Source organism: Polypterus senegalus, chromosome 11, assembly GCF_016835505.1.
Source record: "Polypterus senegalus isolate Bchr_013 chromosome 11, ASM1683550v1, whole genome shotgun sequence".
NCBI classification, from domain to species: domain Eukaryota; kingdom Metazoa; phylum Chordata; class Cladistia; order Polypteriformes; family Polypteridae; genus Polypterus; species Polypterus senegalus.
In genome coordinates, this window is record NC_053164.1 from 117437703 (window position 1) to 117462331 (window position 24629).

The window sequence follows — 24629 nt, forward strand, 5'->3', positions numbered from 1 at the left end:
CTTTTCCGGCTGAGAACCATGGCCTTGGATTTAGAGGTGCTGCCTCTCATCCCCGCCGCTTCGCATTCGGCTGCGAACCGCTCCAGTCAGAGCTGGAGGTCACTGTCTGATGAAACCAACAGAACCACGTCATCCGCAAATAGCAGAGATGAGATTCTAAGGTCACCTAACCAGATCCCCTACACTCCCTGGCTGCACCTAGAAATTCTGCCCATATAACTTATGAACAGAATTGATGACAAAGGGCAGTCCTGGCGCAGTCCAACCTCAACAGGGAACAAGTCCGACTTATTACCGGCAATGCGGACCAAGCTCCTGCTCCTCCTCTACAGGGACTGAATGGCTCGTAACAGCGAGCCTTGTACCCCGTACTCTTGGAGCACACCCCACAGGATGCTTCAAGGGACACGGTCGAATACCATCTCCAAATCCACAAAACACATGTGGACTGGTTGGGCAAACTCCCATGCCCCCTCCAGGATCCTGGCCAGGGTGTAGGGCTGATCCAGTGTTCCACGGCCAGGACCAAATCCGCATTGTTCCTCTTGAATCCGAGATTCAACCATCAATCGAACGCTCTGCTCTTCCTACTAGGTAAATTGAAGCAATACTTAAAACACTTTAGCCATTTTGAAAATGTTTAATAATTTCAATTTTTGTGATAATTCCTACACCCACCCATACATTTATCGGCCATAACAAGGTATAGTAGATTAATTATAACAAAAGAGAAAAGTTACGAAAAACTATTAAAACTGAAAGTACAGTGGAACCTCGATTCACAACCATAATTCATTCCAAAACTCTGGTCGTTACCTGATTTGGTTGTGAACCAAAGCAATTTTGCCCATAGGATTGTATGTAAATATAATTAGACTGTACGAACTATATGTAAATATTTTTTTTTAAAGATTTTTAAGCACAAATATAGTTAATTATACCACAGAATGCACAGCGTAATAGTAAACTAAATGTAAAAACATTGAATAACACTGAGAAAACCTTGAACAACAGAGAAAACTAACACTGGAAGAGTTTGCGCTATAGCGCTACAAACCGCTCGCTAAAAACACTTTTTTAATGAGTTTTAAGCACAGGGAAAAAAAATGAACATTTGAAAAATCCATAATTAAAAAAACCATCAAGAAAAGTAACATTGCAACAATGCACACTACGGACCGATAGCTGTAAACAGAAGTGAAAACAAAAACAAGACCAGTGCATTCTTTAACTGCCTTCTCTACCTTATGTGTCTTTCTCTCACTCACACTCTCTCTCTCTCGCACGCGTGTGTGTGTGTCTGTGTGTGTCTCTCTCTCTCAGGTGCGTGAGTCTGTCTGTCTGTCTGTCTGGCTGCACAGGGAGAGACTGAACACGTGCAGAAATCATCGGCGCACACAAAACGAAAGGGAAACTGGCTTGTTCGTATACCGAGTGTGTGGTTGTGAACAGATGCAAAAGTTTGGCGAATTTTTTGGTCGTAAACCGATTTGTACGTGTTCCGAGACGTTCGTGAACCAAAGTTCCACTGTACTTAACAAGGGAAAGTTGTTTCAATGTGTAAAGAAAGGAAAGTTGCCTTTTTCTTTTATATAGTATAGAGAGATGTGTTCGCTGACGTTATGATCGCCTTGTGTAGACTGGTGAAACGTCCCTGCCATTAATCAGCTGTGATGACACTGTCAGTCCTCCACTTGTGTGCGTGTCTTCATAATCCGAGGTGAGGATCTCATAATCGTATACGTGCAAAAGAAAGTGGTGTAGAAAAGGGGTCCCGTGTTTGCACTTGTCTGGGCTATAGCGCAGGGGGAGGATGAAAAAAATTAAAAGTGCTCACTTTGACTTAAGGCAGAAGCGCAGTCAGCGTCTCAAAGGCCGGCACAGCTATGCACGCGCGCTGGCTGCTCGACTTTTGCTGGGCAGGAGACCACAGTTTTGCAGACACGTTCATGATATCAAAAGTCTCAGCTCTTTGGAGGTCATTCATATATTATATATATAGCAAAATCCCCGCCCCTCGCAGCGGAGAAGTAGTGTGTTAAAGAAGTAATGAAAAAGAAAAGGAAACATTTTAATAATAACGTAACATGATTGACATTGTCATGAGTGTTGCTGTCATATATATGCCTGCCTAAATAAGTCACCCTCGCTTTGCTCTTACTTTATTTACCGTTCATTTAATCATGGCTATTGGCGGAAAAATTATAAAATGGAAGGAGGATGGCTTTACCAAAACAATTATTGATGGCGAATCGATTATTCATAAAGCTTGAATTGGTGATGTTTTTCTGTGTTAACCTCATATTTTTCAGACTTCTTCTCAAACTAAGGTGGTGCCAGCGATCGCAGCAGAGAAGTAGTGTGTTAAAAAAGCTAGAAAAAGAAAAGGGAACATTTTAAAAATAACGTAACATGACTGTCAATATACAGTATTTGTTTTGTGAGTGTTACTGAGTGTTGCTGTCATCAAGGATTTGATTATCATTATTTCTTTCAATCAGGTTCGTATTTGTAGGATGTGTTGTGTTCATGTTACATTCTGTGTTTGTCAATCGTTGTAAAGATGACAGGTTTCATTCATCGATTTGTTTCTTACTGCATCAATAAACAGCTCGTCTTCTTCTTTATCTGAGACCTGACACACTGCATGCACGGGTTTTTTACACTGTCTTCCTTTAGCGGGACATTGACTTTTTCCAACGTGTGCTTTGTTTCCGCAGTAGTTGGATTTATGAATATGCTTGTATGTATGAGACGCTTCATATTTTTGCTGCCTTTTCAATTGTGTAATTCGGTTTTGTTCAGCTCTTTGGAACTGTTGCTTTTATCTGTGCACGCGCCAGTTCACGTGAGCCGCTCGTGTACATGCATCGAAGGTTCCCAGCTGTGCTGGTGCCATCTCCTGCTATGTCCATGGCTGTATTTAATGTTACCTTAGTCCTGGCACTTAAAACTTTCTCTCGCAGTTTCGCAGAGTTTGTGTCAAACACCACCCTGGCCATCTCATCTTCCTCTCCATAAGCACAGTCCTTCACCCGTGAATATTTACCCGTGGCAGTTTGCTATTGGATTGCCGCTGACGGACGGCCTTATATGGGCAGGCACTAAATTACAAACGCCTGCGGCAGCCTGTCTATGAACTTACTTTAAAGTGTAGGTTTACATCGTGCTTTGTTTCCGAAGTAGCAGAAGTCATGAATATGGTTGTATATGTCACTCGCTCGCTTCTTATTGTTTCGCTGCCTTCTCAATTATATAATGCATGTTTTCTTCAGCGCTTTTTTCAGGTCTTCCTGGTTTTCTATGTACTGCGTGATTACGTGGGAGGCGTGATGATGTCACACGAAACTCCGCCCCCACGGCGTTGAAGCTCATCTCCATTACAGTAAATGGAGAAAAACTGCTTCCAGTTATGACCATTACGCGTAGAATTTCGATATAAAACCTGCCCAACTTTTGTAAGGAAGCTGTAAGGAATGAACCTGCCAAATTTCAGCCTTCCACCCACACGGGAAGTTGGAGAATTAGTGATGAGTCAGTGAGTGAGTGAGTGAGTGAGTGAGTGAGTGAGGGCTTTGCCTTTTATTAGTATAGATATATATTGGCTTGGCCCTGTGCAGGTGCACAGTTTGCACATGCCTAAGGCCGCCCATGCAGTACTGTCTCTTTTAAACATACTAACCTCCAATTTCTGTGCTTCCTTTTCTTTTTTCCAAGTAACCGATCGCCACACAATCAGCTCTGTAATAGACGTTAAGCCATCTGTAAGCTTATAACGTCGATTCTTCAAAACATTTAAGGAACACTGAAATATCTTTGTAGTTCATGTTTAATTATTCTATACTTCACGCCAGTCCCAGTGAAACATACAGTACAGGCCAAAAGTTTGGACACACCTCCTCATTCAATGTATTTTCTTTATTTTCATGACCATTTACATTGGTAGATTCTCACTGAAGGCATCAAAACTATGAATGAACACATGTGGAGTTATGTACTTAAAAAACAAAAGTTGAAATAACTGAAAACATGTTTTATATTCTAGTTTCTTCAAAATAGCCACCCTTTGCTCTGATTACTGCTTTGCACACTCTTGGCATTCTCTCGATGAGCTTCAACAGGTAGTCACCTGAAATGGTTTTCACTTCACAGGTGTGCCTTATCAGGGTTATTTACTGGAATTTCTTGCTTTATCAATGGGGTTGGGACTAGCAGTTGTGTTGTGCAGAAGTCAGGTTAGTTGGACGATCATTTATTTTTCAACAGGACAATGACCCCAAACACACCTCCAGGCCTTCTAAGGGCTATTTGACCAAGAAGGAGAGTGATGGAGTGCTGTAAATGGTCATGAAAATAAAGAAAACACATTGAATGAGGAGGTGTGTCCAAACCTTTGGCCTGTACTGTACAGTGCAAGGCAGGAACAATCGTGAACTGAGCGCCAGATCCTTGCTACCGTAGCAACACCGTGTCCTTTAATTGTTAACAATACAGATTATTTAAATGAAGTTAAAGTTTTATCTGTATAATATAATAAACATATTTTGCTGCATTTCATCTTAAAAATATCGTCATTATATGTAAATAAGCGCTTTATAAAGTGGCTCAGGTTGTGCAATATTATAACTGTAGTGCAAGTTTATAGTGAGGTGATTATACTTATAAGTACAAACAGTTCTACAAGGAGCAGTTGATGGACTGATTGAGTGCGTTTAGAGCTCTTGGGATGAAACTCTTTCTGAACCCCGAGGTCCATACAGGAAAGGTTTGAAGCGTTTGCCATGTGAGAAGCAGTTCCAATAGGAAGCATGGCTGAGGCAACGTGTGCTTGATGCTGTATACCGATAATTCTCTTTCCGATCAGCTGCTCCGAATGGTGCAGTGAGAGTAATATGGAAAAAGATAATCTGCTGTGGCAATCCCTAATGGAAGCAGCTGAAAGAAGAAGAAGGTGCAGTGAGAGTAACAACGTTAAAGCAGTTATGGTATTTGGAATAGTTTGACCCTTCTGTGGAACATTATATTGTTACAGGTTAATTATAATCAGATGCATTAAACTAATAAACAATTAGTTCATTAATTGTTAATTTCAGTGTATTTATAAACAGGGGTGTGGAAATCAAATTTGTTTCTACTTGTCCACGGACAAGTAAACTTAGAAAATCCACTTGTCCGCCTGTTAAATTCACTTGCCCAAAAACAAATAACAAAAGTGAAAAATAGTTTATTTTTTCGGATCTCTTTTATTGATACCAAAACTACATTCCATTTTAAAACTGGAAAAAGTTCTTTCAGGAAGTAGTATTTTGCCACCTTGCTCTAGAGCATTATATAAAAGATTCCCTTATTTTAACTGGCTAATAAACAATGCCTTCATTATAGCTCCACTAGTTCATTTTTCATATATTACAGTTACATAACAGAACACTGTCCTGATTCATTTTCCACCATGTTCTTCAGCTTTTGTCTTGCAACATCTTCTCCCCCAAGAATCGTTACTATCTTAGACAGTATGTGCTGAATGCTTTTCATTTCTGCTTGAGCTGAACTGCATGGTTCCTAGACTGATGGTCCCGCAGAAGTGGATGCTGACGATTTTTCAGGTTTTTTTATGAGTGATGTGCCTGCTGCCAGATGACAGCCAGAATTCCACAGCTGGTCGTGGGTCAAACTCTTCTAAAGAAGCAGTATTGAACAGCCCTAGCATAACGCTCAACCTCCGAACTTTCAGCTTTAAAAAACACTTTTTCAATTGAACCAACTTTTTTCCTACTTTTAGACTGATGTCTCTGTCTGATGTACTAAACCCCCATTAATGCAAGGGAGCAGCACTACAGCCACGTCACCGTGCCCCTGCCACCCATGTCTAATACATGCTTTAATGCATTTCATTGTGAAAAAGATATCAAGTATTTATCTTAGTATTCTGAATGTTCATTGAGCAGGAATATCATGAAGTTAATGTGCAGCGATAGGACAATAGGAATAGTGCAATAGGAAGTCAGTTTAAGAAGCGCGCAGAGATTAACTGCTGGGTCGGAGAACACTTAATATAAAGCATTTAATGTGCTACATTAATTTATGACGGGGTTTGAGAAAATCTAGTAAATGAAACATTCATTTTAAGATGAAATTTAGTTTGCGACATTCTACTGATAAAATAAACTACGAGAATAAAGTGGAAATGTCGACATTTACATTTTTTTTTGTCTTCACTGTGTCCATATTTTTTTCACCGTGGCCTTAATACGCTCCCATAGGTTTTTCAGGGCCTGTTGTGACAGTTTTAATCAAGCAATGATCCATTTCTCATCCGCGATGCTACTTGTTTCAGTTTCAGCAACACGCATATAGCGAGAACAACGTGCTTACCGCAGTGCATTATGGGTTACGCAGGTAATTCCTAATGACGTATTCGAAATTCTGCAAGATGGTACATTTCCAAAGAAGTAAATATTACCGATGTTGTCGGGGGAAAAAAAATAATCACGTCTAAGTGAAGATTATTACTGATATTTCATAACATTTGGAAACCGTTAGAATGTTTTCTTCATTATTTTTAATAGACAGTGCGAAACCAACTTGTTTTATATGAACAATTTTCTAATCAAAAACGATCTATAGACACCTCATCAAAATTGATGTCACGCAATAAATTTCTTAACTCCTCAATATATCACAACCTGCGCGAACTCGCAAATTTCAGGAAAGATTAATTGCCTAGCAAGCTTTATGTGGAGAAAACAATTGCATTGTTGGTGAAATTACCGCATTTTTATGTAGAAAAAATGAATTTTATCTATGCTAATAAAAGGCAAAGCCCTCACTGACTCACTCACTCATCACTAAATTCTCCAACTTCCCGTGTAGGTAGAAGGCTGAAATTTGGTAGGATTATTCCTTACAGTTTACATACAAAAGTTAAGCAGGTTTAATTTCGAAATTCTACGCGTAACGGTCATAATGGTCAACAACATCCGCCATGTTGAACTTTCTTATTTATGGCCCCATCACGAAATTTGTTAGGTGGCTTCCCTGCGCTAACCGAAACCAATGTACGTACTTATTTCGGTGGTATGACACCAATGTCAGCCACCATATTGAATTTTCAAACATCACTAATTCTCCAACTTCCCGTGTAGGTAGAAGGCTGAAATTTGGCAGGCTCATTCCTTGTAGCTTACTTACAAAAGTTAAGCAGGTTTCATTTCGAAATTCCATGTTGAACTTTCTTATTTATGGCCCCACCTTCAAAAAATTTAGTAGGCGGTTTCCCTGCGCTAACCGAAACCAAAGTACGTACTTATTTCGGTGGTATAATGCCACTGTCGGCCGCCATATTGAACTTTTCAACGGTCTTTGTTACTTATGCACCCATCTTCAAGAAATTTGGTACACGGGTTCCCAACGCTAACTGAATCCTACTTATGTACATATATACGTCCATAGCCTGCAGCTCGGTCACCGTGTGAGGCGGCGTTGGGTACCCCATCCCAACGCCTCCCACGTTGTTGGCTGCCTGCCTATATAAGGCTGTCCATCGCTCCAGTCTCTACATTCCCTTCCTTGCTACGCCACGGGATTCACGTCTCCCTGCTGATAACTACAGCCTTTTAATGTAATCCACAGCTTCTCCACTGTTTTATTGCTCATTTATTACGATTATAGTTATTGTTTAGGTATTTTAGACTTACTTTACATTGTTCAGGAACCCATTTCCTTTATCAATCCAACCGTAACCCCATTAACATGTCTATCAAGGTGATCACCATCAATCAAAGAACTGTCACTTACCGAGTGGTTTCCATGCCCGGAGATGGCACCTGCCTTTTACATTCTCTTTGTTACATATTGCACGGCCATATCAGGCTCACTCTTGATATCCGGAGGAACATTGTGTCTTATGTATTGAATGACTGGGACAGGTTCAAGGTGTGGACTGATGACGATACAGGAGATAATTATACTACACAGGAGCACTATAAGGGCTCATTTATACTTCACGCGACGCGACGCATGCTGCAGCGGACGCTCCTGCTACGCAAGCATTGTAGTGTTTATACTTGCGCGCGTTCTTTACGTAAATCTGGAGGAATCCACCAGGTGGCAGTGCGAGATATTATCGTGGTGAGAACATGTTAGGCTTCTCTGTGTTGTGAATTGCCTAGAACACCTATTAAATTCCGATAACACCTTACCGCAATATCTCTGAAAAGGATGTTTATTGATTAAATCCATAAATCCAGGGATGTATGTGTCCATTCCAGGAAGCATTGGGCATGAGTGAGAAACAGTCCCTTGACGAGGCCTCAGCTCATCGCAAGGTGAATACAAGCACACACATACACTAGCGTCATTTTAGCGGCACCAAATCCCCAAATCTGCATATCTTTGGAAGGAAACCGGAGCACAGTGTGGAATACAAGCAGGAAATATCAGTATACTGCTGCTGGATTATGTGAATTTCCCCTTGGGATTAATAAAGTATCTATCTATCTATCTAATACCAGCAACATAACTCCCTGCGAGACAGCAGTGTTATCGCTCCGGCACCGTGACACCCCCATGTGTGTAATTATTCCCCCATGTGTGTATTTATTAACAGTATTCATTATTTAAACGAAATTATATGTAAAATGTAACATACACATTTTAATGCATTTCATCATGAAAGTGATATCAAGTATAAATCTAAAGATTCTAAATGTGCAGAGAGTTGGAATATCATACATTTAATTTGTTCTGTTTGGCGATCTATTGCTGCTTTCCGCTGCTGAAGCAAAATGCCGACATACAGATGCATTCGCGGTGCTTTTATATTCAAGCGTCGCATATTCCCGATCGTAATGACACAATACATTTTAAAAGTCTCACATACCATCTTTTGTGCCGTCTCTTTTTTTATTTTTTTTTTTGCAACTTCACATCGACTACATAATGTATAGCGCTGTATTGGAGCCATTCATCAAACAGCAAAGTGTGCACATCGATCCCTAAAGGATCTCCATAGAGGCTTGCTGTCACATGTAGATAGTAAAAAGAGACTCTGATGTCACATTCTGACTTTTAGCACACTGCGCCCCCCAACTTTTTGCTGGTACTGCAACTCGCGCACGCGTCGCGTTAACCTGCTCAGAGGACGCATGAAATGAACGCTGGGAACGCGTGGTAGTCATGATGCGGGCGCGTACGTGTTCTGAGTGTGAATTATAAATGAGCCCTTAGAGTGAAATGCTTAAGCCCTTCACCTATGCATCTGCATGTGAGTTGATGGCTGCCGCTGAATTGTTCGGTTGTCGCTTTCCAGTGTACCGAAATGGCCAAATATTTTACAACTTTCGACAACCGCCAATGCCTCTTAAACATCTTAGATTCACAGGTGACGATTTCAGTTGTGGACACTTGGATGTTTATGAATGTTTAAACTCTCAAAAGCTGTATGAAACCAGTTGTATACTTACAACGCTTGACAGATGCCGAATGTCTCTTCAACACAAGTCCTACAAATACTGTCATAATTGAAACAAACCATGAAACTCAAACTGATTATGACAGCAGCAATCCAAGCTTTGAGATTTGAAACAAGATTACTTTTCACATGGCCAACTGTACATTGCATGCTCAAGAGTAAGCTCAGCACACAGCTTGGTCATATTACAACCGGAGGGCCGAACTCACAATGTGGTATACAAAGAGATCCATAAAAAATAATTATTGGTATATTTTCCCTCAGTTTAAAAAGGTTTAATTTTCTTCTTAATAAAAATTTTAAGGCAGTACTTTGCCGCTGCGAAGTGCGGGTATTTTGCTAGTAAATAATATATAAAAGTTATCATTATTATAATGAAAAATCATCAAATTACAACGTAATGTCGGTATGAAAAAAATGACCGCATCTCCAAGTGTGTAAATAGCAGGGTAAAATACTTATGTAAGACCACAAGAGTGATTCCTCTTTGAAAAATCAGCCGTCATTTAGTAAACAATATTGAATACCAATTTGAGACATGAGCAACGTGCCTAAGTAGACTGTTTCCGCACGAAGTACGTACCCAAATGTTTAAAATTTGAAAGTTGTGGTAAAAATGTGCCCTGCACAGCACATATAATTGTTTTTTCTCCAGAAAACTGCACTTGTCCATGGACAACTGAAACCAGAAAAACACGCTTGTCCGACGGTAAATTTACCCGTGTCGGACAAGTCAGGCGTTGGATTTCCGCACCCCTGATAAAGCTGAAAAAGAAAGATAAACCACACAAGAACAGTAGCACTGCTTTGATGCCGGGTGCCGCCAGTCTGCAAAACCGTGCGGAGATCTTGCGTATGACAGGGTATGAGGTACAGTGGCTTTATGCCAAGTTTAGGTTTTATACATCGCGATTTGAACGTGGAAACGTTCTTACGCAACATTTCTGTGCATATGCACTGTTTATACATGAGGCCCCTGGTGTTTGTGATACTAAGAAAAATTAATTAATCTTTGTAGGGTGAAGATGATGAAAATGATCAAATTTACAAATAGGTGATGAAGAGCTACAAACTCCTTTGTCTGTTCTCGCTATAGGTTGCATGACAACACAATTATTTGTTTTCAAACAAGGCAATCAAAAAGAAGGGATCAGTAAAACTGAAAAAAATAATCATCAACCTCAGTCTGTTGCTGTGTAAAATAAAACAGTTTAAAAAAACACATTTCAACTGCAACCTGACAATTTCCAAACAACATTTTCCTTAACACTAGAATTACCAGAGCCTAGGAAAAAACTCATAGATCCGTCCCACCTTAAATCGCTTCTTATATCCGTTCGCACCTCTCCGCCAGCGTCTTTTGTCATCTAAATGTGCTGATAAAGACAAGCTGCAAGCAGCCAGCTATTCCATCCCCCCCTCTGACTTAGAACATGCACAAACTTTTCCCAGCTCATGCCTTGATTGATTATCTGGGAGAGAAGTGGAGTTTTAGAGTGGAAATAATAGATCGTTATTTGGAACATATGCATTTAATGTGTGTTCCATTTCTACAGTAATCTGTGTAAACACATTTTAAAAACAGAAACGTTTTTCATATTCTAGTAGTAAATTGACAAAATGTAGGCATAAACTATATAATGTATGACGCCTGAAGTTCATATTCAATCGCATAACATCTTGTGGTTTATAATCAGTGACCGCGTGTTTTTTTCCCCCAATCTTGCCAGTCCCCACATGTTGCTGTATGCTGTTTCTTTTGTAGTCCAGGACATGCAGAGGAAAGAATAGTAAAGAGCAGTAACTTCAGTGCTATATGCAATCATCAGACACTCCCCATCTGACACTGCTGTTTTCACATAAAGACACACTATAGGTCTGCAGTGTACTTGTGACTGCATGCTTGCGAACTGAAGTGTCTACGTGCACTTTTCGTGGCATTACATGTGTATTTTTTGAGCATGCCCGTGCCGCTCAAACACATGAACATATGCTGGTGTACAAGTATAACAAAACAAGTGTACTTTTATGCAAGACTATAACCGAAGAAAAAAGAAAGGAAGCTACAGTAGGCAGTTGATGCTAAGAACTGCTGATTTCAGATCCGTGCTATACAAAATCATTACATTCAAATATTAACAGTTCACACACCCCCAAGGACCACCCTTCCTACATTTACGACATGAGTACTTGTCAAAGTGTACACACCTCTCTGTGCTATGGTTCCTATTACACTATATGAGCACCTGACAGTGTACTTTCTTCCCTACATAAATAACATTCAAGCTATAGCGCGTCTCCAAATAAATAACATTCAAGCTATAGCGCATCTATGTGATCCAAATAAATAAAATTCGAGCTATAGCGTGTCTTTATGTGAAAACAGCAGTGTCAGATTGGTTCGTGAACGTGACTGAGAGAATGAAACAGAATTAAAAAAAAAAACTAACCTTTACAATTATTATACATTTACACTGGCTGTTACAGACTGACTGAAATCAAATGTAAGTTTTTATTCTAAAAAAGTACAGTACATGCAATATTATTTGAAAACGAAGAGCGTCAGATTTGGTTTGAATACACTCTGGCGTTGTTACAGAAGGCGTGAGCTTATTCAGTGCAGCAGTTTCAAAGCACAGTACATGCAATGTTATTTGAAAACGAACAGCATCAGATTGGGCGTATATTAAAAACCGATCTGACGCTGTTCGTTTTCAAATAATATTGCATTAGTGCGATGATGTTTTCACATATATTGTCTCTTTCTTTCACCTTGCGGTTTGTAATCAGTGACTCCGTGTTTTTTTTCCCCGATCTTGCCAGTCCCCACATGTTGCTGTATGGTGGTGTTTCTTTTGTACTCCAGGACATGCAGAGGACAGAATAGTATAGAGCAATAAGTTCAGTGCTATATGCAATCAGACAGACAGAGAGGTCACTAGATATTTAAATAAACAGGGAAGGCACTGTATAATATATTTATAAAAAACAGCTAAAGAGATAGATAGATAAGAAGGAAAGACACTATATGATAGGCAGACAGGGAAGCTGCTATATAATAATAAAATTACTGTTATTACTATATAGATAGACAGGGAGTTCAGTCAGACAGGCAGAGCGGAAATCTTACCGGTACGCCACGGAAGCTGTTATGTTGTACTTGAACCTTTTGTGGAAGTGTTTATTTTATCTTTGGACTTCAGGGTTCACACGTTTTATAGTTTATGCCTACATTTTATAACATTTACTACTAAAATATGAAAACGTTTCTGTTTTAATAATGTGTTTACACAAATTACTGTAGAAACGGAACACACATGGAATGTGTGTGTTCCAAATAATGATCTATTATTTCCACTCTAAAACTTCACTTCACTTCACTTTATGTGGTAAACAGGTAAATAACATTAGATCTGGCTTTTATGTAAATAACATATAAATATTAATGTTTTGGGCACCTGCAATGTCCTTTGTATGTAAGAGCCAGATCTACAGCGTAAAGGCACAAGTGCAGAGCTTCCCATGTACATATATAAAGTACAGCGATGGCAAAAGTGCATTTTTGATCTGATGTAGAACCGTCGTCATGATTTGAGCTTACTTCTGTTATAGCGTGTCCATTTGAAAACAGCAGTGCCGGATGTGGGGGGGTTGGATGGGGATTATGGGGAGTTGGGATCGTGAATGCAGCTGAGAAAATAACAGAATAAAAAAAATAAAGCTAATCTTTACAAGTATCATAAATTACACCGGCTGTTACAGACTGGAATCAAATGTAAGTTTTTATTCTAAAATAGTAAGAATACGTGCAGCTCAGTTCTCAAAACGGACAAGCCCAGGATTGAACCCGTGAAAGCTTTGATTACCAGTCAAAGGCTGATACCGTTGCGCCACCAAAGCTGTGATAACGAATGCATGTCAATGTGCAGGTAAACACGGGTTGTTTAAATGCAGTTATATTTTTGAATAAAAGTGCATTTGTTCTATTATATTTGTACCTTTTGTGAAAAGTGTTTCTTTGATATTTGGAATTCAGTCTTCACACATTATATACTTCATGTCTACATTTTATCAATTATTACTAACATATAAAATACGTTTCTGTTTTAACAATGTGTTTACAGTACATAGATTGCTGTAGACACGGAACACATATGAAATGCAAGTGTTCCAAATAATGATACAGTATTTATAAAAGGTGTCATTTTGCTTGACTTCTCACTTTATACAACTCTAAGCAACTGACACACAGGTAAACAGACTTGAGCTGAGAAAACTGTGCGGCGGTGTGGGGATGTGATAGCAGGCTGCTTGCTGTTTGCTGCTTATCAACACATTTAAAGGACAAAAGACCTTGATGGAGAAGTGTTTAAAGGTGGGACGGATCTACGAAGTTTTTTCGTAGGCTCTGTTAATTCTAGTGTTAAACAGTGAGTACATTTACATGCACAAACCAAACCATGATAAGGTGAGTATACTGGTTAAGGCAAAAGCATAGTTTCTTAAAAACCTCCATTTTTATGTAAAATAGAGTTTCCTCTTGGCAAAATGCTATGATGTCATTAAACAATGCAAAAAAGACATCATCTATCAGCTGCCATTAATCCAAAAAACAAGCATGGATTTGTAATAGACCTAAAGTATTATTGGTTATTAAAAAGAACCTGCCTCTAATGTTTTAAAGCTTAGTTAAGCTAAATAGTAATTTCAGTTGCCAAGAATTACAATTAGGCTGGAGGATTTTTTTTCTAAATTAAAACATCAAGTTGTTAAAGGAGTTTGTAATGTATTGTTGGTTAAATATCAAAAATATTTCCGCAAGTTATTATTCATTTCAATAAATAAAAGAGGTTGTTCCACCCACGCACACAAACCGACAGAGAGAAAACTTAAGGGTCACCTATTAACTCAACCTCCACATGTTTGAGGATATAAGAGGTAAAACCATGCACACACGGTTAGAACATGCAAACTCCAAATTTAAAATGACCAGGCATGGGACTCAAAGGCAAAAAGTAATGAAGGTATGAAGGAAATATACATTATTTATTTGTTTATTAAATAATAAACAAACATATAAGTAAATAAATTGAAAATGTGTAACTGCTATTGTAGAAAACTAGTAACTAATAAACTAGAAAACTTGAAATTAATTTTTTGTGGGATCTTATAAATATCTGAACAAAGGAAACATGACTGATGAGAACCCTTAAGAAGAAATACAAATTGAATGATTACATTCTAGTAGCTAAATCCACACACATAATATGTACAACTGTATGCATCAGTTGTTTTCCCCTATTAGTCTTACTGACTGTTGCTCAGCACCTCAAAGAATGTCTCTATTAGTATAAATAACAGTAGAAAAGTTTAAATCATAAACAAAATACTTCAAATGGAAAGTCTGAGTAAAACCTTTTTCCAAATCTCTAAAATGTGTATTTGTTTCTCAATGCACCTAACAAAGCATAGACAGAGGTATAATAAACAATGCTACTCTAAATACCTTAAATCTAATATAACTGATGAGGGAATTATGAAACTGCTTCAAACTGGAGTTCCACATAAAAACCGAGAAATCAAACTGGAAATCTTATTTGTCACTGCAAATTCTTTTGCAACATATAAAAAAAAATTTTGTACATATGTTAAAGAAAAGCAACCATTTCTTGTGGAAAATAAATCTCTTGCAACCTAATGACATAAACATGGAAGCCATTAAAATATCTGGTCAAATTACAGCAAAACTGAACAGAATGTACCGTAATTACGCGTGTACCACGCGCACATTTTTTCCCGAAAATTAGCATCAGAAAATCAGGTGCGCATCATACACGAGGAAATGTAATTCTATAATGTTTACTTCTTCTGCTTGGGCTCGCTTGCTTGTTCGCGCACTCTCTCTCGCTCGCTTGCTCACTTGCGCTCTCTCTCTCACTCGCTTGCTCGCTCATTAACGCTCTCGCTTGACAGCGCTCTCTCTCCCTCTCTAAACTCTTCCTATACAATCAAAATGTGCATCGTATAGGGGGCAAAACTTTTTTCGTGATTTTCTTTGTAAAAATTAAGGTGAGCATCTCACACGAGTAAATATGGTATTTATTTCAAGTGAGTAACTTGAAAATGAGTAACTGCATATTCAAATATTAACTGCTTATTAACTATAGTGTGTATCTGTAAAACAGGGAAGGAAGACTAAATTAATACTGAGTAATGAAGTAAATATATTATACTCAAAATGTCAAGCATAGATAAATGCAGGAATTAAGATACAATTACATTCAATTTATATACACTCTTGTGAAAAAGTAAGTACACCCCATTAAACGATTTTTTTTAACATATGTGGATTTGACCTTCATTTGAACATTATCTATAGATAAAGGTGATATAATATAACAAACATCATGCCACATTTACATCTTGTAGTTTATTACATAATTTAAATAAATATAAATGCAAATTTCATATTTGGAAAAAGTATGTACACCCCTACATTTATCAGTACCTCAAATACCTAAAAATAGAATCACGTGCACCAGATCGGGTGGAAATGACTAGGACATCAATAGAGGGGATATTGTAGGAACCTCTCTTACTTGAACTTAGACATTTAGTTTGACTTGTTCTTTCTGTCAACACCATGACTATATCAAAGAAGCACTGTGAGGCCTCCAGAAAGAAGGTTATAGATGTGTAGGAGTCCAGGAAGCGATTTAAAAAGTTCTACAAACTATTGGAGATCAACCATTCTGCTGTCTAGATGATCACCTATAATTAGAGAAGAATTCAAACAACTGCCAGCTCATCCAGGCAAGGCCATCCAAACAAGTTCAATCCGAAAGCAGAATGCAAAATGCTTCAAGATGTCTCCAAGAACTCCAGAATTTAATCAAAGGTAGCTCTTGCCAATGTTGATGTCAAATAGTGGTCTACCATTAAAAAAGAGGCTGCACAAATTAGATCTGCATGAGAGGTGTGCCAAAAGGAAACCCCTCCTGTCCTAAAAGAACATTAAGGCAACACTAAAGTTTGCCCATGATCACCTAAACCAAGAGTTCCCAAAGTGGTCGATATTGTTTTCAAGGGGTCGACAGTTTAAATATAAAAATGTGGAGGTTGATGACAGCAAAAATAGACCCCCTTACTACTGCTATTTGTATGTTACTTCAAAATATCTATGATTCCAATAGGTACCTAATTAAGAAGTAAACTATTTCAATAAAACACTTTTTGATAAAAACACATTACGTACCAAACTTGTAAACGAAAAGGTAAAATGTGTCATTAAAAGAGTCACATGTAAGAATGCATGAAAATACATGTAGCACAAACATGTCTGTGCATTGTCTTATCGAACGTATCAAAGCAAGTGCGGACATGAAAAACCGTTGCATGTCCGCACTTGCTCAAGGTGGGATGAGACGACGGATATTCAATACTTGCAAAATACCTACGCTTCGCAGCAGAGTAGTGTGTTAAAGAAGTAATGAAAAAGAAAAGGAAACATTTTAATAATAACGTAACATGACTGACAATGTAATTGTGTTGTCATTGTCATGAGTGTATGTGTATATATATATATATATATATATATACACACACACACACACATATAAACATATATATATACACATCATATATATATATATATATATATATATACATATACATATATACACATATACAAATATAGGCATATATATATATATATATATATATATACACATACATATATATACATATACATATATATACATATACACACACACACACATATATATACATATACATATCTACATATATACTGTATATACATATATATATATATACAAATCTACATATATATATCTACATATATATATTAGGGGTAAAAAAAATTAATCTACTGTGTAATAATTAATCTTGATTAATCGTATGTAATCACACATGAAAATTTGCCCCAAATCGCAAATGTTTTTTTTTTTCAATTTAAAAGGGTTTTAGTGGGCGACAGTATCAAATAATAGACATGGACATGAATATTGTAAACTCAAGCTCTTTTAATTTCTGAAAAAAAAAAAAATGCTTTTCAATTCAAAACAGAAACAAAAATATCATCCTTGGCTAAGATTGGGCAGACTTAAAAATAAAGTGGTATTTTAAGTACTTTAATAATAATAACAACCAAAATTTCAACATAAAGTGCAGTTTTTCTTCTTAAAAAAATAAGTCACAAACATAAAAGGTAATTTGACCAACCTCATCTTTAAACTCTGAGTAATCTTAGCCAAAATTATTTTGTACATTAGGCTAAAACAGTGTGATCATTGAACATTTTGTAATTAGATGTAATTAGAATTACTAACGGTCACGGAAGTCCAATGATCCCCAGTAAGAGCCACAAAGTCCGCTTTCTGTAATGCATCTAATTTTGCTTGCTTTTCAGTGTGCACAAAACCATGCTTTTATCAAGGCTGCCGTCGGGTAGTCTTTTGAAATGAAATTTTCCTCCGATCAGTCGTAGGAATGGGCTTTATTTTGACTCTAACATTTTTATAGCTCTGATGTGTGCATCAGTGTAATCGATGTACCAGGAAATCATGCATTGACAAAAGTTCCCCTTTGCTTGGAATTGAAAGTGTGATTAAATGCGTTATTTTTTTTAACGCGTTATGGAATACATGCATCGAAGCTTCTCAGCTGTGCTTGTGCTAAGAAAAGGAGACATTTTAAAAATAACGTAACATGATTCTGCGTTAACCGCATATTTTTTCATACATCTGAAACCAAGGGGATGCGAAGGTAAAATTAACCGGGAAGATCGCGTATATACTCAGTGCATCCCCTCTCGGAAATCGAACCTCGGATTTCAGCGCTAGAGGCGAAGCCTCTAACATTACACCACGGCGTGTGGCTTGTCTGAGAGTATGTAGATCTAGGTATATATATATACATATATAATAATAATAATACATTTTATTTATACAAGGCGCCTTTCAGAGAACTCAAGGACACCGAACAAACAAATAAATAAATACAAAACACAATTATAAACAAATTAAAACATCAGAAAATCTAAAAATTAAAACCAAACAAAACCACTATAATTAGGAGGAAGAAGAAAAAGCCATTTTAAACAAATGTGTTTTAAGTTTACATTTGAAAGATGAATATGATTTGATATTTCGGAGATCCGCAAGTAATGAGTTCCAGTGCTTGGGAGCAGAACGGCTGAAAGCTCTGCTCCCCATGGTGGTTAGACAGGAGGGAGGAACGGTCAGATGGGTGGAGGAAGAGGATCTAAGGTTACGGGATGGAATGGCAACATGTAGAAGGTCAGACAGATATGGAGGTGCGAGGTTATGGATGACCTTAAAAGTTAGTAGCAGAATCTTAAAATCAATACGAAACTTGATCGGGAGCCAATGAAGCTGCTGCAAGACCGGAGTAATATGGTGAAAAGATGGGATTCCAGTGATGATACGTGCTGCAGAATTCTGGACTAACTGAAGTTTGTGAAGAGATTTATTAGGGAGACCAAAGAGGAGTGAATTGCAGTACTCCAGCCGAGAAGTGACAAGACTATGAACAAGAATGGCAGTAGTATGAGGAGTGAGGGAGGGACGAATGCGATTAATATTACGTAAGTGGAAGTAAGCAGACCGGGTGATGTTATTAATGTGACATTGGAAAGATAGAGTACTGTCGAGGATGACACCCAGACTCTTGATCTGAGACGATGGGGAAACAACAGAGTTATCAATAATAAAAGAAAGATTATTGGTTTTGGATAATGATGATTTTGAACCAATGAGGAGAACCTCAGTTTTGTCACTGTTTAATTTAAGAAAATTTGAAGAGAACCAGGGTTTAATTTCAGAAATGTAATCAATAAGTGAGGGTGGTGGAAAAGAGGAGGTGGGTTTACCAGCAAGGTAGAGCTGGGTGTCATCAGCATAACAGTGAAAATGAATGTTATATTTGCGAAAAATATTGCCAAGGGGAAGAAGGTAAATAATAAAAAGAAGAGGCCCCAGGACAGAGCCTTGGGGCACACCAGAAGTAACAGCGGTAGGTTGGGATGTGAAAGTTTTAAGCTTTCATATATAAATATATATATACCTGCGTTTCTCAGCGGAGAAGAAGTGTGTTAAAGAAGTTATGAAAAAGAAAAGGGAGCATTTTAAAAATAATGTAACATGATTGTCAATATACAGTGATTGTTTTGTGAGTGTTATGAGTGTTGCTGTCATCAAGGATTTGATTATCATTATTTCTTTCAATCAGGTTCATATTTGTAGGATGTGTTGTGTTCAAGTGACGTTCCGTGTTTGTCAATCGTTCTAAAGATAACAGGTTTCATTCATCGATTCGTTTCTTACTGCATCAATAAACAGCTCGTCTTCCTCTTTTTCTGAGACGTGACACACTGCATGCACGGGTTTTTTTTTTACTGTCTTCCTTTAGCGGAACATTGACTTTTTCCACCGTGTGCTTTGTTTTCGCAGTAGCTGCACTTATGAATATGCTTGTATTTATCAGACGCTTCATATTTTTTTGCTGCCTTCTCAATTGTGTAATTCGTTTTTTGTTCAGCACTCTTTGGAACTGTTGCTTTTTGTCTGTGCACCGCGTCAGTTCACGTGAGCCGCTCGGTGTACATGCATCGAAGTTTCCCAGCTGTGCTGGTGCCATCTCGTGCGATGTCCATGGCTGTATTTAATGTTAGCTAAGACCCGGCACTTAAAAGTTTCTATCGCAGTTTCTCTGAGTTTGTGCCAAACACCACCCTGACCATCTCATCTTCCTTTGCATAAGCACAGTCCTTCACCCATGAATATTTAGCGGCAGTGTTTCTATTGGATTGCCGCTGACGGACGGCCTTATATGGGCAGGCACTAAATTACGTAGAAGGCGGAGTCTATTATAGTATATGGACGAAAAAATAGGTTCCAGTTATGACCATTACACGTAGAATTTCAAAATGAAACCTGCCCAACTTTTGTAAGTAAGCTGTAAGGAATGAGCCTGCCAAATTTCAGCCTTCTACCTACACGGGAAGTTGGAGAATTAGTGATGAGTCAGTGAGTCAGTCAGTCAGTGAGTGAGTGAGTGAGTAAGTCAGTGAGGGCTTTGCCTTTTATTAGTATAGATTAGCAGAATCTATCAGTCTTGCTTTCATAAAACACTATAAATTGGTTTGTTTGATGTGACATGTACTTATTTGTGATTTGAACTTTGAATATAAATTATTTACTGAGGAGCAGTACTACAAAAAAGAAAATCAGAAGAGTTTATTTATTCGAGTTTGAACAAAAATCTAATGTTTCAAGTAAGTACATACTTTATTATTTTATTTTAATCTCAAGGGCTGTCAAAATTGTTTGTTAATAAAAGTTTTTATTTCTTCAGATAATAATATGACTGAACCAAAAAAGAAATGCAGACAGTACAGCTTGGACTATTTGTACTTATTTTGAATTTACATATTTATTTAATTAATGTCAAAAATGTAAAAAAAATTCTGTTCGTATTTTTTTGCTTTAATTTTCGTTAGTGCAGGTTTCGATATTAAATGTTGCACAAGATAATTCCATATTCCGTAGTCCTTTTATCTTTTTCAATCATTAATTACAAGTGATAAAAATGAAAAGTTTGATATCTAGTGAAATATTTAATATCGAGTACTGTACAAATTTATTAATTTGAGTAAGTAAAGTAAATGACTAGGGGGTCGACGGCTTTAAAAGTTTTTGGTAAAGGGGTCAGCAGCTGAAAAAAGTTTGGGAACTCTTGACCTAAACAAAGACTAGGACTTCTAGAACAATGTGCTCTGAACAGAAAAGGTAAAGATAGAGTGATTTGGCTGAAGTACCAGAAAACATGTTTAGTAAAAACCACAGTCAGCCTTTGAACAGAAAAACCAGATACTAACTTTAAAGTACGGTCATGAAAATGTTATGGTTTGGGTCTGCTTTACTGCATGAGGGCATGGGCAGCTCACCATCATAGAATCCATTGTGTATGCTTCATTGTACCTGAAGGTGCTTGATGATAATGTGAGACCACCTGCCAGAAGACTGCAGCTCAAGTGGACCTTGCAACGTGACAATGACTCAGGACATACAAATAAATCCACCAAAGAATGACTGAAAACAAAGAAATGGCTGAAAAGACCAAGTCAAAGCCAGGATATGAATTGCACTGAGATGCTAAGGGGGGATTTGAATCGGGTTGTGTATGCAAGACACCCCTCAAACATCACACAGCTCAAAGAATTCTGCATGGAGGAGTGGGAAAACCATTCTCCTAGTCAATGTCAAAGACTGGTAGGCAGTTATACAAAATGTCTACTTGAGGTTGGCAAGGGGGTAATATCCGCTATTAGAGTCAAGGGTGTACTTACTTTTTCGAGAGACAGAAATGGTGTCACAGAAATGGTTTATCTGTGCATTTTATGTTGAACAAATTACTGCAAGGTCAAATTTGCATTGCTTTATTCAATTACATCACCTTTATCTAAAGATACTTTTTCAAATGAAAATCAAATCTTGACATGTCCACATATGTTTAAAAAAAAAAAAAAAAATTAATGAGGTGACTTACTTTTTCACTAACTGTATAGTGTTCCTCTTTGATGACTGGCTCACAGAACTGCACAAGTTGTCAAAATATATAGACCTACTTTTAAAAAATAATGGATTAGCTACGTATCAAACATATTAATCTACGCAGTATACAATAAACATACTGCTTAATTGCTTAAAGCCAATTTGCAAGTGGGAGCCAAAAAAAAGAATACAATTAATATAAAGTTAATTTTTTGAATAAAAGTAATTTGTTACAATTTTACTGTGATTTGGTACTCTGATTTATTTTACAAAATAAAAGAATTGTATTGACAAAATTTTGAATAATTAATTATTCAAAACTTCCATCCCTGGATATTATATAATGATGACAAGATTTCACCCACTCTACAGAGCAAACAACACAAGCACACACGAAAACCAAACAGGAGGATGAGGGGAAAAAAATGACACTTACTTCAGCGAAGAACGGTGAATCACTTACTTGGTTTATTTCATTAGTTAACTGAGACAGAATCGTCACTCCAATGATACAATGTTCCACACTATCCTGAAATTACATACAATTTATTGTAAGTAGTCAATAACTATTTCAGCTTTTAATTGTTTTCCATATAACTAGTTTAACGAAAAAATGACTTATAAATCACAGTGCTGCAATAATTTACAATTGTGAGAAAAAGTTTGAGATCCTTCTGAAATTGTGATTCATGCATGAATGGTTTCTAAAATGTTATCTTATCTTTATATCATAAAAACATAAATACTGTCTGAAAAATCGAATGCACAAACAATACTGTACATTTTTGTTGAAAATATTCACTGGAGTTTTAGGAATGAAAATTCTTATATGGTCACATGGATCTGGTAAAGAGATACAGTCAAAAGGAATGGTGCCATCTGGAGAAGCCATGCAGAGAGAGAGAGAGAGAGAGAGATATCAAGCATATACAAAAAGCACCTACAAGACCCACTTGCTGCCCAAGTCCATTGGCCTGGGTATGTAGACACTAGTGAGCCTCGGGAGCATCCTGGTTTTGTTGTGTTTACCGATATGAGGACAGTGAGTGCAGGTGCTGTTGCTTCTGACCCTAAGTGAGCTGTGTGAGGCAGCGTGTTAGTATACACAGAACAGATGGCACAGAAAGGATTAATGGAGTAGCACTGGAAGGAGCCATGGAAGCTTGAAGTAGCAGCAATGCTGGAGGGAGGCCAAGAGAGAATACCTCCAGTAAACCTCACACAAGGCAGTAAGGATGGATCCATTTTACAATGTAATAATACTATCAGCACCATTGATGAAAAAATGTAATTTTAAAAACACCTTAAAGAAGATAATGCAAAAATGAAGATATATCAGCATTATTTTATCATAAAATACAACCACTAAATAACAGTACAATAAAATATCTTAACATCAGTATCAAATACTCAACATCAAAAGCTGAAATGTAAATAAATAGTGAGTAAATAGATTAGATTAGACAAATGGTATTAATCCCAAGGGAAATTTAGAATCAATGTGATTCAACCAATAGATTGCTAGAAGAATGCTATTAGTAGTCGATGGAATGAAAATTTCACATTTTCCAAAAATAAATATTTTTCTAGATATAAAATGCATTAAGCATATCAGGTAAAATAAAAAAAAAATATTATGACTAAGTTGAGTTTGCAATAAACATTTTACCAATACAGTTACTAATGTTGATTCCATAGTGATATACCGCATAGGCATCCGCTAATTCCAAACAATTACCCATGGCAGGGGGATATGGACATTCCTTTGGTGTGCTGTTCCACAGTACAGGGGGACATTTATCAGCAACACTGCTGGTGTTAAGTTTTTCAATAAGTTTCCTTGCAACAGTGTTTAAATGAATTAAAACTGTATAACCCTTTATGCAAAACCAACACCAAAAAAATCCTAACATGTACTACTGCCAAAGAACAGTAAATGAAACTGTGAAGACGATAACACGGCAATACAAAATGTCTGGTGTACAAAGCTTGCAACTAACAAGTAGTTAAGGTATTATTTTGCAAAAACTAGCACTTCTTCCAGAATGCATTGTCATGATGTGATTACTACTGATTTTTGTGAGCTGTACTCATTGCCAGCAGCAACCAAGCTGACTTAATACAAGTGCATTTTTCCTACACTGAAGTTTAATTTAGTACCCGCTCTTTTATTGTGTCATCAGATCTCCCAAGTATTGTGTGAAAATGTTCCTGTAGATCATTATCAAGGATCAGAGCTTACAGGAGATAATTTAACCTTTTCAACTGAATTTCATGTAACAGGCCAATGACTGAAAGTCCTGTCATGCTTAACACGAGTGATCTGTATTCTAGAAAAGCAGAAGAACAAAGCAAGATTCAGAGTATTTTGCTTAGTTAAAAAAATGGCAGCTTTTGATTCCATGTTATCTGTTATTGCCCTTTTTTAAAGAGAGGTCTCTCAGTTTGGTTTAGTTTAGTTGGCATTTGACAAAAAAATGGACAGTTTAGTTCAGTTAACGTCATACACTTCTATAAAAAGCTTAATAGTATCTGATTTACTAGACAAACAAACATGCTGACCCAAG

At 37.4% G+C, this 24629-nt stretch overlaps 1 protein-coding gene across 2 annotated transcripts in view; it reads right to left on the minus strand.

Moving 5' to 3' along the window:
- The window catches only part of xpo7 (exportin 7), a 289702-nt gene that overhangs the window by 142544 nt on the left and 122529 nt on the right, over positions 1-24629 (minus strand). Inside the window, exon 5 of one of the 2 annotated variants that reach the window (XM_039769573.1) lies at positions 22526-22591. In XM_039769573.1, coding sequence (XP_039625507.1) covers positions 22526-22591 — 66 coding nt within the window. Of the gene's footprint in view, positions 1-22498; positions 22592-24629 lie in introns of both variants that reach the window. The other variant, XM_039769572.1, reaches the window with a different exon arrangement.